The sequence below is a fragment of the Xenopus laevis genome, chromosome 8L (genome assembly GCF_017654675.1).
Source record: "Xenopus laevis strain J_2021 chromosome 8L, Xenopus_laevis_v10.1, whole genome shotgun sequence".
NCBI lineage: Eukaryota > Metazoa > Chordata > Amphibia > Anura > Pipidae > Xenopus > Xenopus laevis.
In genome coordinates, this window is record NC_054385.1 from 1614909 (window position 1) to 1632453 (window position 17545).

At 45.5% G+C, this 17545-nt stretch overlaps 2 protein-coding genes across 2 annotated transcripts; one reads left to right on the forward strand and one right to left on the reverse strand.

The window, feature by feature from the left end:
- Window positions 1-1797: 1797 nt before the first annotated feature.
- Window positions 1798-5326, forward strand: LOC108698120 (protein FAM166A). Its single transcript, XM_018229376.2, has 7 exons — window positions 1798-1904; window positions 2859-3088; window positions 3357-3451; window positions 3532-3652; window positions 4064-4158; window positions 4717-4831; window positions 5138-5326. The coding sequence occupies exons 1-7, from the start codon at window positions 1873-1875 to the stop codon at window positions 5266-5268; spliced, it is 819 nt and encodes a 272-aa protein (XP_018084865.1). The 5' UTR covers window positions 1798-1872; the 3' UTR covers window positions 5269-5326.
- Window positions 5225-9192, reverse strand: tubb4b.L (tubulin beta 4B class IVb L homeolog). The gene is given in 4 exon segments (NM_001087097.2): window positions 5225-6422; window positions 6775-6885; window positions 6967-7075; window positions 9079-9192. Coding segments are annotated over 4 exon segments (1338 nt in total). The 5' UTR covers window positions 9136-9192; the 3' UTR covers window positions 5225-5361.
- Between the last annotated feature and the right edge of the window lie 8353 nt (window positions 9193-17545).

Genomic DNA, 17545 nt, shown 5'->3' on the forward strand with positions numbered 1-17545 from the left:
TCTCCCACACCAAGGCAATATGAAAGGATCCAAATACTGACACCACCATATAATGTATGGATCAACGTATAGCCAATCAGAGCGTTAGAATTTCACCCAGCTAGACTGAACTGTAGCCCGTCAGAACATCAGTGGATTCTTCCTGAACTCTCTCTGTTGGGCCAATTAACAATAGAACAGTCCCTATACCATCTACACTGTACACCTGCTATCATGCTATTCGCCAGCTGATCTCGAATTAAACATTGTGTTTGATATATTTAATAGAGAGAGTGCCTTTTTGTCCTGTTCATAGTGCCTATGGCTGTCTGATGGGGAAGGAGATGAAAGCAAAGTTGTCATGTCACCTCTTTATGACTGGCTACATATAAAATGCTTGTGCTGCATGGCTGAATAGAAATCAGTGATAAATAAGAGATACGGGGAGCACTACTTACACTCTTCGGGAGTTGCTATTCCTAAAGGTGGCCATAGACGTACACAGGGGTGCTTCGCCAATGAGGCAAATTGAGGCTGTCGCCTCAGGCGGCAGCGCCCCACTAGTTACCAGGGGCAGCAAAAATGCTGCTCCTGGTACTTTAAGAGCGAATTTCCAGGGGAGGGGGGGCAGCAGCAACTGCTGCTGCCTCAGATGGCGGAGGGGCCAGGATCGCCCCTGGACGTACAGATAATATCGTACAAAACAAATTTTTGTCCGATATTCGGTGCATGTATGGTGGAAAAAGAGCCGACCGATATCGGCAGAAGACTTGGATATCGGTCGGCTCGTCGATCGGGCTGGACGGAAAATTTTGATCGGGTGCCTTTGAAGGGACCCAAACATCGCCCATTGTTAGTGCTGAATCATCAGATACAGGTTGAATTCTATTGTTTCTTCCCGTATATCTACCTGTATATCTGACGATTCAGCTCTACACGTGTGTATTGAAACGAACGATCTTTCTTGGAAACATCTTTTCCAAGAAAGATCGTAATTGTTACATCTATGGCCACCTAGACGTACGGCCACATTCAGCGGAACTTCACAGGAAAGGCAAGCACTTCACCACTTCTTGCTGTGCAAATAATGCTTTATTGTATTTTACCACTGCAAGTACACAACATTTCGGGGGGTTTGCGCTGAACTGTATCAGGTTGCAGTACAACAGGTACTTGCAGTGGTAAAACTGGCTAAAAGAAAGGATTATTTGCACAGCAAGAAGCGGTGAAGTGCTTGTATTTTCCTGTGAAGTTTTGCTGAATATGAATCAGCACATATGCACGCTGCCGCCATACTGGTCACTGAGCAGCCACGCCAGAATGAAGCAAATGTGCGGCTCATACACTGGGGCGGGTGCTTTTGTGAGACTACAGGTTCCAGGCAGGCCCAGACTCACACTGTGGGGCTCATTTATCAACACTGGGCAGATTTGCCCATGGGCTGTTACCTATAGCAACCAATCAGTGATTAGCTTTTTAAAGTCAACTGTAAGAAGAACAATGAATGCAGCAATTTGATTGGTTGCCATGGGTTACTGCCCATGGGCAAATTTGCCCAGTGTTAATAAATGACCCTGTGTGTGTGTGGCAAATACCAGAGAGACTACTATGCCATATAGACAGTCACTATTTACTGGGCCTGTGGGTATGTGGGTAGTGAAAAGGCAGGGCCTATAGTGTGAGTACAAGTCAGGGCCCAGTTGCAGGAGGCCTCAGGGTGTCAGGGACGACAGTAACGGTGTCACACACAATTCCCCTGACTAGAAGTCCAAGGCCCCAATAGCTCAAAGAGCCAATAGAACGTGTAAGGGCGGCCATGTTTGCGGCTGTTGGTTGCTCGGCAACAGCTGTAGTGCAGAAGCCGTTCTTATAGCTGAACGTTGAACTGGCACCATGACGCGCAGCAGCTCCTGTCCCCTGCCCGGGTAAGGAAAAACTAGTTGTATATTAGGCCCAGTCCAGTACCTGCTCTTTCTGACACAACTTCTGACTTGAATCTTCCGCGTAGCAGCCTGGCCACGCCTACGCACCTACTGCCCAATCATCTTCTCGCCCTGTTCTCACGCTTTCCCGCCCAAGGAAAAGGTCCCGCCCATATCACAGCCCTCCTATCTGTAGCCGCTCCGTGCACTCCCAAAGCCACGCCCTCACACCTTATACTAATGCGGGCGGCTTTGGCTACTGACAAAATGGTGGCTACTGGAGTCCCGCTGGTTACTGCTGAGTGTTGTGTTAGTGCTTATTGGGAACAGACTGGCATACAGGATAGAGGGACACCTGCTACCAGCTCCATTAGCACCGACATGCTCCTAGTGGGGCTCCTCAAGTACTGAGTAGTCACGTGTGTATCGGCTCTTCCGCACTGACTGCTGATTGGTTGCCTTACTGGGTACTGACTGCTGATTGGTCATGCTGATTCCTTGGTATAGTGACTGGATACTGACTGCCGATTGGCTCTTTGGCCATGCTGATTCCTTGGTATAATGACTGGGTACTGATTGCTGATTGCTTCCTAGGTATTGATCACTGACACTGCTGATTGGGTACTGACTGTTGGTTCACTGGACACTAAATGGCAAGTTGCTGATTGGGTACTGACTGTTGATTGGTTCACTGGATACTAAATGGTAAGTTGCTGATTGGGTACTGACTGTTGATTGGTTCACTGGACACTAAATGGTAAGTTGCTGATTGGGTACTGACTGTTGATTGGTTCACTGGATACTAAATGGCAAGTTGCTGATTGGGTACTGACTGTTGATTGGTTCACTGGATACTAAATGGCAAGTTGCTGGTTGGGTACTGACTGCTGATTGGCTCTTGGATACAGATTGGGGATGATATGTAAGTGCATGTGTTGATGTGCCTTGTATCTGCAGATATGAAGGCCTCGCTCCACAGTTCCATTACCAGCCAGGTGAATTCCCGGGAGTTCTGCACCCTGATCCCCATGTGCAGAGAGACCCAGCTGCCTATTTGCCTCACCCTACTGACCCCAGTGGATTGGGAAGCAGGAAACCCCCGAGGGAAGGCCAACTAACCCTGCGTTCCCCTCGTCTCAGTGGCAAAGCTGTCCCACCGAGGCCATGCAGACAAGCAGGAAATTCAGGTGGGAAGTCTAACATTAATTACCCTGATTAAATAGCTTATTTCATTTGCCCTGGTCTAGTAACTAATGGCAACCAGTCTGATGTTACTCTACATGATGATTGGCCGTTATGCCTTGATGGATCTATGATCCATGTTATTATGTGACCCTGCCAATGCTGATGCCCCAGTACGACTTTCCTTGGCCTATAAGAGCTGATATAAAGGGCTCCCATCATCCCCTGACCCCCCAAAACCCAATAACTCTTAACCTCTTATACCGATTCCAGTGTCTCTGCCCACGACTCAGTGGCAGGATGGGATGATGGATAAAGAACAGAACCAGCAGTCTATCCAACCTGGCAGCAGAGATGGCATCACCCAGGTAGGAGTTTTCCTGAGCCATGAGACCCAATATGCGAAGCAATACAACTAGATTAGGAAATGACTAATTCTCTCTTTCAGGTGCTGGACAGGTACCAACAGAACCCAGGGCCAGTCCCTCAGCTTGAATCCTTTTCAAATACGTACATGAAGCTTCCTCCTATAGAATCCCTCAAATCTATACAGCGGAAAGCTATAACAGGTCAGTGAGGGTAAATAAATAAATATATATATATATATATATATATTTACCCAGCACAGCTTCCTGCTTGTGGCCTAAATCCCACACCTTGCACATTGATAAGAATAACAAGTGGGATTGTCTCCTTGATTGGCCGACTTATTACAGCAATGCCATATTCCAAGGATTCCAGTAGAGAATTCACATTAAAATAGCAAGAAGAATGGGACTATGACACAAGGGGCACTGTTGAAACAATTCAGTCCCTGTGGCAAAGTCTTTTTGTGTAATAGGCTGATCATGTGACCCTGCAGTGTTTAGTGCCCTGGTCCCTACATATTGTTGAATTTAGCCCTTGATTATAGGTCAGTGTATGCTGGGAAAGGAGGATAACCTAACTATTACTGCTCTGTACCTGTCATTGTCCAACAGGCTATACTGGCTATATCCCTCGCTCTGCCTGGAGCATCGGAATCGGGTACCAGCCCAGTGTCCAGCAGTGCATGGATGAGTTTAACCAGAGCCAGGCAAGTAAAGCCAGGCCTAGCCCTCAACTGTACCCATGATATAGATTGTACAGTATGAGCACCTAGGAGTGGAAGCTGCCATATTGTTTCCCTTAAACAGTAATGTTATGTCTAAGTGAATTATGGAACAACGTTATTAACACACCCACAGAACTCACTATACAGTCATTTTTAAAATCGATTTGGTGTTGCCCCAGGGACAGATACACAGGTTCTGCCGATCCTATTCCACCTCCCCAATTAGTCACTTCCTGGGCAGCCTCCTTATTCATTCTGGGTGTTGCTCTTAATCCCTGCAAGCCTTCCAGGCAGAAGGGAGTGTTTACATGCCCACATATTGCCCAAGGAACTCCACCCAAAACATTTTTTCCTAAAAAAAAAAATTAAAGTGGAATCTTAAGAATCCATCCCTTATCCTAACTGAATTTATAGATGTGTAACGGTCTGTTTGTTTTCTGGTTCAGATTATTGAAAATGTAGCAGTCAGTTCCATTAATGGGGATTCTGGGGTGATAATCACATTCAGATTTGTGATTTTATCGTTATCGCCTGCCTTAGGTGCAGAGAATTCTTCCTGGCACAGGGGGAATGAGGAGGCGGCCTTCTTATTGGCCAGAGGCTCACATTTATAGTCCCAGAGGAGTGCTGCCTAAATACACGGGATTTATACCAGGTCTGTATAGTTGCTGTTCTTACTCATATTTGTATTCTCACCTCTAAAATAAACGGCATCTTGTCAGTTTGTAAGTAGCTCCTACCCTCATTGGCTGTACCAGATGATGGAGCAATAAAAGCAGAAACAGGTGCTGGAGGGACACCTGGGGGCAGGTGGAATTACATTATATTGACCCATGGCCTGATGGTACCAAAGCATAAAGAAAGTGCTGACCCCCCTAACCCTAGAGCTTCCTACATTAATGTGGAACAGCAGGTTTAAGTAGCTAGTATTAATCCCTCATCAAAATCTCTTTACCCCTAGGGTTCCGTGACTGCTTTGGGGAGACCCTGGGCAACACCAGCAGGCGTCTGTACCAGCACTCCCATTTAAGAGGATTGAGACAAGCCAGTATGAAAAATGCTTTTAATGAACGGAACGTTCTGTACAACTGATAACATTGAAACTGGAGAGAAGAGAATGCAGGTGACAAATAAATGGAACAAACGAGCAGAAATGGATGAATAATTTACAAGTGATAAGGAGCTTTAGGCATTTTCCTCCTCTTCCCCTTCCTCAAACTCTCCCTCCTCCTCAGCCGTGGCATCCTGGTACTGTTGGTACTCAGACACCAGGTCGTTCATGTTGCTCTCGGCCTCAGTGAATTCCATCTCATCCATGCCCTCACCTGTGTACCAGTGCAAGAAGGCCTTTCTGCGGAACATGGCGGTGAACTGCTCAGAGATGCGCTTGAACAGCTCCTGGATGGCTGTGCTGTTGCCGATGAAGGTGGCAGACATTTTCAGGCCTCTGGGTGGGATGTCGCAGACTGCGGTCTTAACGTTGTTGGGGATCCATTCCACAAAGTAGCTGCTGTTCTTGTTCTGCACATTCAGCATCTGCTCATCCACTTCTTTCATGGACATGCGGCCCCTGAAAATGGCAGCTACAGTCAGATAGCGACCATGACGGGGGTCACAGGCAGCCATCATGTTCTTGGCATCGAACATCTGTTGGGTGAGTTCTGGCACGGTTAAGGCACGGTACTGCTGGCTACCCCTGCTGGTGAGTGGAGCAAAGCCAGGCATGAAGAAGTGCAGACGGGGGAATGGGACCATATTGACAGCCAGTTTGCGCAGGTCAGCATTGAGCTGGCCAGGGAATCGCAGGCAGGTAGTTACCCCACTCATTGTGGCTGAGACCAAGTGGTTCAGGTCCCCATAGGTGGGTGTGGTGAGTTTTAGGGTTCTGAAGCAGATATCATACAGGGCTTCATTATCTATACAGTAGGTCTCATCAGTGTTCTCTACAAGCTGGTGCACTGACAGGGTGGCGTTGTATGGCTCTACTACTGTGTCAGACACTTTAGGGGAGGGCACTACACTGAATGTGTTCATGATTCTGTCTGGGTACTCTTCCCTGATTTTGCTGATGAGCAGTGTACCCATGCCAGAGCCAGTGCCACCCCCCAGAGAGTGAGTCAGCTGGAAGCCCTGGAGACAGTCACAGCTTTCTGCTTCTTTCCTTACAACATCCAACACGGAGTCAACCAGTTCTGCTCCCTCTGTGTAGTGGCCCTTGGCCCAGTTGTTTCCAGCACCACTTTGACCTATAAGATGAGAAACGCAAATTTCACTCAAGTTGTCAAACGTCTGCTCAGGAACTGGAGCTGCAGTACAATGCCTTTTAAGGCAGACAAAAATAGAGTCGGTATTACCCCCCCCCCCAATATTCAAGAGGTTTCTACAAAAGGTGAAACGACCCTCTCTTAATGTGAATAGTTTGCATAGGTTTTTGAGCAGCAGTTTAAAGGGGACTAAATGGAAAAGCAAACAAATTAGTGGTGAGTTGGCATATCCAAATACAGTAAATGTAGTTTGTTGCCCCATGACTAGTTAACTAGTCTCTCATTATGTAGTGGGTCAGTGGAGCTGTATTAGAAGCAGTCTGTTCCTACTTACCAAATACAAAGTTGTCAGGCCTGAATATCTGCCCAAATGGCCCTGAGCGCACAGAGTCCATGGTCCCAGGTTCAAGATCAACCAGCACAGCGCGGGGAACGTACTTGCCACCTGCAGGAGCCACAGAATGTAAGTCATGGCAGGAATACAGAGAGCAGCACAACACTGATTATAAGCAACACTTCACTGTACCTGTTGCTTCATTGTAATACACATTGATTCTCTCCAGCTGCAGGTCACTGTCCCCATGGTAGGCACCAGTTGGGTCAATTCCATGCTCATCGCTGATCACTTCCCAGAACTAAGAACAGAAAAGTGAGTTCATAAACAAAAAAGCACAAATTAACAGCTTTGCACCCTACAAACTAAGTGCCTCTAGTTACCTGTGCCCATAGGTATAAAGTAGGGATGCACCGAATCCAGGATTCGGCCGAATCCTTCTGCCTGGCCAAACCATAATTTGCATATGCAAATTAGGGGCAGGTAGGGAAATCGTGGGACTTTTGTCACAAAACAAGGAAGTAAAAAATATTTCCCCCTTTGCATACGCAAATGAGATTCGGTTCAGTATTTGGCCGAATCCAAAATAGTAGATTCGGTGCATCCCTAGTATAAAGTGAAAGATTAGTGGATACGCGATATATATACGCAATACATCTCCAGGCATCACATATTCGCACTGAGCGAAACAGGAAGTGGAACAAACAACCGCACTTCCCGGGCAGATGAATACTGGGAGAGGTCATGAGCAAAGAGCCCCTGTCCTGCTGTTAAAGTGACAGGAATGCATTTCTGGGTGGTTGGCCTTTATTACAAGTGACCTCATACAGACGCCACTCAGGAATCATAATGGCATCTCCTACTCACAATGCAGAGGCAGCACATTTCCATGGCATCAGACCTTCTGCCCAGCCGTGTAATAGTTAAAAGACACCACTGTTATACAAACATTTTACCCCAGACAACGACTGTGCAGTAATTGAGGAGATAACGCCTGGCAGGCAGCAAGTGTGGCTACAAGAAAATAAAACAGCTTTAGGGTGTGCCCCAAATATCTGCTGGTTGTGGGGACGGGAATGAAGAAGTTGCCCTATTACTGGCTCATTGTCAGCCCCAGACATGGCTACAGCCTGGCACAAGCCCAAGTCATTGCGCCACATACAGGCCACTGATTAACCCACTATGTCCTGCAGAGCTAGGGAAGCCCATAGATCAGCATGCGGGGGACAATGAAACCCTAGGCACCCCCATCCTCCTCACCAAAAGCCAGCGAGACCCAGTTTAGAGTTATAACTCCCAGCAGCAAATTATAGTTAGCAGGAACAATGGGAGTTGTAGTACAATGAGCATCTTGAGACTCCGTAATTAGAAGGGGATCAGATTAAAGGGAAAGCTCCCCATAACAAGTCACAGTAATACGAGGAGCCCTGGCACAGTATTTAAGGTGGGAGCAGTCACAACACAAAAGGTTCCCTGGGAATTCACCCACTACACATTATGAAAGCAGGAGCTGCCCTGTTGCTTAAAGGGCTTGTCCACCATTGAGTTAACCGTTTCATGTACAGAGGGATATTCTGAGACAATTTGCTATTGGTTATTATTTAGGATTTGTAGTTTGAGTTATTTAGCAGCTCTCCAGTTTGTCATTTCAACTGGTTGCTAGGGTCCAACTTCCCTAGCAACCATGCACTGCTTCGAATAAGACTGGAATATGAATAGTAGAGGGCTTGAGTAGAAATAGGAGTTAAAATATGTAACAAAAAGGGTGTAGCCTTACAGAGCACGTGTTTTTAGATACGGGTCAGTGACCCCAATTTGAAAACTGTAAAGAGTCAAAAGAAAGCGAATTTAAAAAATAAAACCAATTAAAAAGTAGAATTAGCCAGTCTAGAAGATACTTAAAGGCGACGCGCCCATTTAACAAATTCCCGCCACCCCACGGGCTCCTGACAACACGCAGACTAACCGTCCCTGCAGGTGCACGCCCCGCCCCGCCTGTCACTCACAACCCCGCCCCGCGGCTCAGGTTTGAATTTGAAAGAAGGGACGAACACGTGACCAGGCAGGTTTGCCAGCCACACCCACTTTGCGCTTCGAACTGCGGCATGACACAGCGGGACTGGCGCCTCAATGAATTCCCATTAAAAGAACTACAAAGGCACAAATTAAAGCGATGGTCTCGGCAGCGCAGATTTAAGGCCCAGCCACGGCAGATTTAGGGCCCAGCCACGGCACCTCCGCCCCACCCCAATCCACTCCTGTGAGGAGAAAAAAAAATCTAATCGTCCTCCCCATAGAACTCACCTTGGCACCAATCTGATTGCCGCACTGTCCAGCCTGCAAGTGCACGATTTCCCTCATGGTGTCTGTAGTAAACTGCTCTGTCCTACTGATCTCTCCTGTTGCCTTGAAACGCCTGACTACGTCTGCCTCGCGCTTCACTTTTTATAGGAAGCTCTGACGGCCGACTCAAGAGGGCAAGCGCCGCGCTCGCCTTCCCATTGGCTGTAGTTAAGTAGGCGGCAAAGCGTTGTCAAGCTTTTCTATTTGTGATTGGTCGGGAGAATGTCCGTCAATACAAACCGACAGGGCTGATCTTAATAACGATTGGCTGGGGGAGAGGGGCTGCTAACTGTCCACATAGCCTCTGTTATTGGTCGTATTCAAATGATTGACGAGGACTGTGATTGGCTGTCCTAATCACGAGTGTGTGGTGCAAGAGGCGTCCTAGTAACCGCCGCAGTGCGCCTTAAACGCCAAGACCTACGGTCGAATTGTTATTCCTAACACTAAGTGCGTTTCCTCTCTTGCGTAAACACATGCTGTACAGGGCCGAGCTACGCTACTTGCGGTTGCCATGGTGCTTGGTGGGATATCCTGTGTGGGTTCCCGCTCCCTATTTGTGTTTATCCTGGATACAACGTTTTGTTCAGACAAGTTCCTTAGTGTGTGCAACAAGGCGAGGGAATGGGTATAGAAACGGGTCCCAAACATACGCTGTGGCTATGGTTTCCTCACAGAAAGTGCCGTGCCCTCACGACTACTAGGGATTCCGTCACGGTGGACGCCATTTTATCTCTTGGGTCCAGAAAGGCCTTAACCTCAATTTTACATAAATTTGCCCTCATTTTACACTTTCTTGTGGTCCCATCAACATATCATGCAGAATACATCTCCCTCATTTGACGTTTTCCCAGATTTTCCTGGTCCCCATGAAAAACATAAAAAGGGGGTGTGAATGTAATGCGCTTGTGTGACTAGACTGTATTGTGTGAATAGAATACACAAGAGCCATGAAGGAACTTGATCATTTCTGTCACATGCCTCACTCATTTTGCTTCTAATATCCTCATATTTTACAACAGGGTCCACTTTATAATATTTTGAATTGCCACCATTTCTAGAAAAATATCCCGGCCTTCCTATATATTTATCTTTATTCCCTATTAATAACATTGGGATCACTGACCTTCCTATATATTTATCTTTATTCCCTATTAATAACATTGGGATCACTGGCCTTCCTATATATTTATCTTTATTCCCTATTAATAACATTGGGATCACTGGCCTTCCTATATATTTATCTTTATTCCCTATTAATAACATTGGGATCAATGACCTTCCTATATATTTATCTTTATTCCCTATTAATAACATTGGGATCACTGGCCTTCCTATATATTATCTTTATTCCCTATTAATAACATTGGGATCACTGGCCTTCCTATATATTTATCTTTATTCCTATTAATAACATTGGGATCACTGACCTTCCTATATATTTATCTTTATTCCCTATTAATAACATTGGGATCACTGACCTTCCTATATATTTATCTTTATTCCCTATTAATACATTGGGATCACTGGCCTTCCTATAATTTATCTTTATTCCTATTAATAACATTGGGATCACTGGCCTTCCTTTATATTTATCTTTATTCCCTATTAATAACATTGGGATCACTGGCCTTCCTTTATATTTATCTTTATTCCCTATTAATAACATTGGGATCACTGACCTTCCTATATATTTATCTTTATTCCCTATTAATAACATTGGGATCACTGACCTTCCTATATATTTATCTTTATTCCCTATTAATAACATTGGGATCACTGACCTTCCTATATATTTATCTTTATTCCCTATTAATAACATTGGGATCACTGACCTTCCTATATATTTATCTTTATTCCCTATTAATAACATTGGATCACTGGCCTTCCTATATATTTATCTTTATTCCCTATTAATAACATTGGGATCACTGACCTTCCTATATATTTATCTTTATTCCCTATTAATAACATTGGGATCACTGACCTTCCTATATATTTATCTTTATTCCCTATTAATAACATTGGGATCACTGACCTTCCTATATATTTATCTTTATTCCCTATTAATAACATTGGGATCACTGACCTTCCTATATATTTATCTTTATTCCCTATTAATAACATTGGGATCACTGACCTTCCTATATATTTATCTTTTTTCCCTATTAATAACATTGGGACCAACCAATCATTTTTACCGACCAGGCCGGTACAATACCGGCCAGATGGCAACCCTTGAATGCAGATAGAGATTGTTAGCTCTTGGGGACAAGGTCATTACTGTCCCACCTGTGGCGTCAGGCTGAAGCTGGGAGTTGTTATTCAAAACCAGAACAAGGCCCCTAAACTATAGATGGAATTTGCTTGGAAAATAAAATTAAATTGGTCATGTTACATTTACAAGTTTTTGCCATATTTATCTGCAGACTGGCTACCGTTCCAGGGACAGACTTATTCTTATTTATTCTTATCGTTTTGGTGTTTTCAAGTACAGACCTGGTTCTTTGTCATCGCAGTGATACCTTACGGTCACAGAGATGTGAACCAACCCCATGTTATGACAGAGACAATGATCCAGTCCTATTTTATAGGCCTGAATTCCTCTTCACACTAAATAATAACATGAAATAAGTTCTCAAAATGGCCAGGAGTTGATAATTATTTCCCTCACAACATGGGGCTGCTTGACATCTCTGGCTTGGCCAATATCTGGGCTGCCTTTCAGTTGGACTCATCACCATCAGGACATTGAGACTCTTGCACGAGTCGCCTTCCAGTCTGCTTATGTCTTCATTAGTGTGACTCTGTTCCTTCTGTTTGAGAAAGCAACAGAATGGCTTTAATTCATGGCATTATCACAAGGTTAAAAAAAAAAAAGAGAGAACATGGCCGCATTCTGTTTTAGCACAATCACTGTGTTACATTGTTTGCTATCAAGGAGAAAAAACAGACTGGATACAATTTTTTAGCTTCAGTAACTCACTGTGAGCCTTCAAGGCCGCCGCCATTGGACTGGTTGGTTTATAAACCAAAATGGCCTTCTTGTTGGTAAAAATGGCTTCTGCTGCCTATTTAACAAAATAAAGTACATTTTAATTCACTATTAAGGTCCCACTGACAAACCCTATTTACATATATTTGGGTAGTTTCTGTTGATCCAAACAATACTAGGCTCTATTAGATGTGTTGGGATGATGCACCCCAAGGCACTTAGTAACGGCACGTGTCGGAAGGAAGTGCAAATAAATACTAGCAACCTGCCTACTACTCTAATTACCGTGTTACTAAAGAGCTTGTTTGACTTAGCAACAACCCAGTGTCCCGTCACCATTAATGTAGGGAAGCAGATGCCACCATTTATATGAAGTATAAAAAGGAAATACACAAAATAAAATGATGTAATATTGTGATGGCTATTTTATACAGTGCTAGCAAGCATACAAGGCATACTGCTGATACAACAAGCTTTATATTAATGCTTTAGGGCACTAACAGCTATAGGAATGTTAACCCTACAAATACAAAGGAAAATGTTATTCACTCGAGGGGGGGATTCATTTGTTAGGTAACCCTGGTGAACGTAATCACTAGGAGTGAGTTGATTGCAAGCTGCGCAGGCAAGTGAACGTCATGTGCTTGACAGTTTCTGAATACAGATCACCCAGTAGGGGACTTGTGGCCCCCACCTGCTCCATATGATATTTACAATTTCTGACTTAGACATAAACTCTCCTGTCCTTCTCTGAACCAAATTAGCTCACTGCCAGAAATATTTCCCATTCCTTATCTGTAAGACAGAAACACAGCATGGGAAAAGCACTTGGGAGCGGGGTCATTATATGACTTACTTACCCAGGAAAGTTCTTAGGATTTACTTTATTTAAGAGGAGGATTAAGAGGCTTTCAGAGGGCATGAGTAAATACAGCAGCAGTCTGGCGTCAGTCCTCTGCCTGCACATTGGTGGCAGAATCATTTTAATGACATTCCTATCCACTCTAGAAGCAGTCCCTGTTTATACTTTGGTTCTGCTATCTTTGTTGTGACACCACTTATTTTTGGGGATTTTGTTATGTACTAGTCACATGTGATATTGACTGTACAGGCAGCTGATCCTGGGAAGGTGGTACAATGAGAATGAGTTGGGTGGGTGAAATACGCATAATATTCTCTTGTACAGTTGGAGCCACCCACTACCTACTACCGGCAAGGTCGCATTCCACAATCAATGGCCCCATTCACAGTCTGAGTGCCTCTCTGGCCCACAAGGGGTTATTTTGGGTGTTTCTGATTTTACCGGTTCTTAGTAAAACAGTGGCCTCTAGTATGGACCTCACTAGGCAGGTAGCAGGGGCCCAGTGCTCCAGGAACACTGTTACACAGGCCCAGGCAGACTTTTGAATACAAATATACAGAGAAGGAATGTTCTGGGCACACAATAAGCTATACCCTCATACTGTACTGTCTAAGGGAATCAATATGGCACCTCCTCCTCCCATATGTATAAATACAAATATACAGAGAAGGAATGTTCTGGGCACACAATAAGCTATACCCTCATACTGTACTGTCTAAGGGAATCAATATGGCACCTCCTCCCATATGTATAAATACAAATATACAGAGAAGGAATGTTCTGGGCACACAATAAGCTATACCCTCATACTGTACTGTCTAAGGGAATCAATATGGCACCTCCCTCCTCCCATATGTATAAATACAAATATACAGAGAAGGAATGTTCTGGGCACACAATAAGCTATACCCTCATACTGTACTGTCTAAGGGAATCAATATGGCACCTCCTCCTCCCATATGTATAAATACAATATACAGAGAAGGAATGTTCTGGGCACACAATAAGCTATACCCTCATACTGTACTGTCTAAGGGAATCAATATGGCACCTCCCTCCTCCCATATGTATAAATACAAATATACAGAGAAGGAATGTTCTGGGCACACAATAAGCTATACCCTCATACTGTACTGTCTAAGGGAATCAATATGGCACCTCCTCCTCCCATATGTATAAATACAAATATACAGGATGGCCTTTCAATATGTGTTTTAATGACTTTAAATAGTATGTCTCAGCATGTCATTATTAGTCTAAGCAAAACTACATTGGTTAAAAAAAACAGGGTATAGCCTTCCCCATATATAAACACAAGGCATACTTGCCCTCTCCTCTGTATATTGTGGGCCAGACAGGGCAGTGACAGATGAGGAGACTAATGCAGGTTAATGCACTGCGCTTATACCATTATGTGAGTGTTTATACCTTGTGCTTGAGGATTACAGCCGAGGGAGCAGTATGAAAACTCCATTACCCACAATGCCTCGAGGAGCCAGACTATTGAGCTGTGAGTTTAACCTGCTGCCCAGATACTGTTGCATTGTCCAGGGTGGAATGCTGTGTGTGTGTTATCACGTCCCCCCACCCAGGGGCAATGGCGGCCGGAGAGAGATCTGTGTGTTTGTTTGCAAACAGTGTATCTGATGCTCACGCTGGTACCAAGCCAGTGCCCATGGTATCCACAACAGATACTCAGTGCTGACTAATTGTGTAACCCTATACTGGCTCCCCGGCTGCCTCTCACAAATTATTTATAGGGCCTTGCTAGAGAAAAGCACAAGCTATGTTAACCCTTTCCCTGCCGCAAACAGTCAGCCCTCCATACAAAAAGCTGGAAGCTATTCATTAAAATAGAGTTTGGCACATACATCCTTTGCTGGTAGAAGGATTCTGTCTCAACTACCCTGGGGCCCTTTCAGCCAATAATTCAGAATAATCAGATCACTTTGGCACAACTGCTCATGAGTCATAGCAAACAGTACAAACTTCTGGGAGTGACGGCTAGAGAAGGGGCCCCCGCTATTACAGGGGCCCATCTATATAACCATAATTAGCCTGTGGCACTAGGAGAGGGAACTCATAGTAACTGTGTGTTTGTTAGGGAAGTGTGTTTGCACTCACTGCAGGACACAGGTAGGGAAGGAACAAAGGCATGAGAGCATTCCTACTGCAGGCTGTTTATAGATACACCTAGTAACGGCCTCAACACTTTCCTCCCCAACACACACACACTCATTATAACCACTAATCATATGCCCATAAGTATCCGTGTTGGTATTATTCTGGAAATATGTGCCCATTCTGCCACTAAGCAGCTGGCTTACCTCTGGCATGCAAGATGGAGGCAGTAGGGCAAGATGGAGGATGTAGGGCAAGATGGAGATGGGAGAGCAAGATGGAGACAGGAGGGCAAGATGGAGACAGGAGGGCAAGATGGAGGCAGTAGGGCAAGATGGAGGCAGTAGGGCAAGATGGAGGCTATACGGCAAGATGGAGACGGGAGGGCAAGATGGAGACAGGACGGCAAGATGGAGGCAGTAGGGCAAGATGGAGGCAGTAAGGCAAGATGGAGGCTGTAGGGCAGAATGGAGACAGTAGGGCAAGATGGAGACAGGAGGGCAAGATGGAGGCTGTAGGGCAAGATGGAGACAGTAGGGCAAGATGGAGACAGTAGGGCAAGATGGAGACAGGAGGGCAAGATGGAGGCTGTAGGGCAAGATGGAGACAGTAGGGCAAGATGGAGACAGTAGGGCAACATGGAGACAGTAGGGAAAGATGGAGACAGTAGGGCAAGATGGAGACAGTAGGACAAGATGGAGGCTGTAGGGCAAGATGGAGACAGTAGGACAAGATGGAGGCTGTAGGGCAAGATGGAGGCAGTAAGGCAAGATGGAGGCTAAAGGGCAAGATGGAGACAGTAGGGCAAGATGGAAACTTGCAGTCCAACAACAGCTAAAAGGCTGCAGTTTGGAAAATTCCTGTACATGACACAAGACGATATCTATTGTAGGAGTGCAGGGAAATCAGATTGATCAGACAGGGGATGTTGGGTGTGAATGTGATGTGCAGGATCAGGCAATGCATCCACTTGTTGGGTCAGCAGAAGGATTTGTGTAATGAGCTCGTTGCTATACAAGAGACATGGGGGTATTTATACAGGACACAGACTGAAGGATTCTGAGACAGACACACTTGCTGTGGGTTTGGTGCAGCCGAATCTTGTCCCAGTACCGCAGTGCAACCCTCCCTCCCAGCAACTCCCTGTCTCATACAGTGACCTCAGCTCTGGGTCCTGGCTGGGAGCCCGGTACTCACGGCTCAGTCTGCACAACTGCCGGGAAACCAACAATTCATTTGTACGCTGCCAACACACAGCATAGCAACGGGCACTCACCCCCCTGCTTGTGCCTTTAACTCTCGCACTGCCGCAGTGAGCTGAGTAACCCCACTTCTGTGTCTCTGATTATTTCAGGCTCCCAATGAGGCTGCACAAACCCTTTCCCTGTCACCTGTCTCAGGTGAGGGCAGACCGGCTGTCATTGGCTGGAGGTGACATTGTTAGCTGGAGGTGACATCATTGGCTGGAGGTGACATCGTTGGCTGGAGGTGACATCATTAGCTGTGGTGCAATTAGCTGGATACTGGCCTGTAGAAGAGGCTGGGGCACCTAGAGGCCCAGGTGGGTGCTGATTAGCTTATACACTGCCTGGCTAAAGGTCACCACTGAGTTCATTCAAACCTTATCATATGTATATGTGACAATGAAAGGATTTAAAGGGGACATTTGCCTATAAATAAAGTAAAATAGTAGTGCATTGATGGAACAGTATCACAGCAGAGGAGGTAGAGGACAGGCAGTGTAAGGGGATGGGCCTAGTGTTTGAGCTCCCTGGCTGCTAAGCAGTGTCTCTAGGGTCCATGCTGGGGGGGGGGGGGGTGTCAGAGCAGATGGGAATGTGACCCGGCCCTATCCACCTGGGTAATTATAGCATCTTTCCACAGGGCTTTGTACAATGTGATACATGAGCCCCTATACAGTAGCACCATACAGACTACACGGCCCCTCATACTGGCACACAAATACCAACCAACAACCCCTGGGCAACTAGGAAGCTTTTATAGAAGTGACTTTAATCTAATTAATTATTAAGCTCTGTGATTATACTGAATGGGAAACCAGGGGACGGGCTGAAATCCCCAGCAGACACCTGATATTGTAAATATTTCATGGGGCCCCACCCTGGAGATGATATACAAGATGGGCTGATTCATCTAACTGCCCCCTCTCTATGATCAGAAACTCCAAGGAACAACATAGCACCCACAGTGACAGCCAGGCATCTTGCTGAACTACAACTCCCAGCAGTCTAATAACATATTGAAGGCTGCTTCTAAATGGACCCCAGCTGGCATGCAGATCACATTATCTCAGATCAGTCATCCCATAACAGGACTTACAGTAAACAAGCTATTCATTATCCAATGTATCAATCAGGCACCTCCTATCCTGTTACCCACTCATATCTCTCTTTGCTAATTGCCCTTCCCCTGTCTCGCTCGTGGCTTGA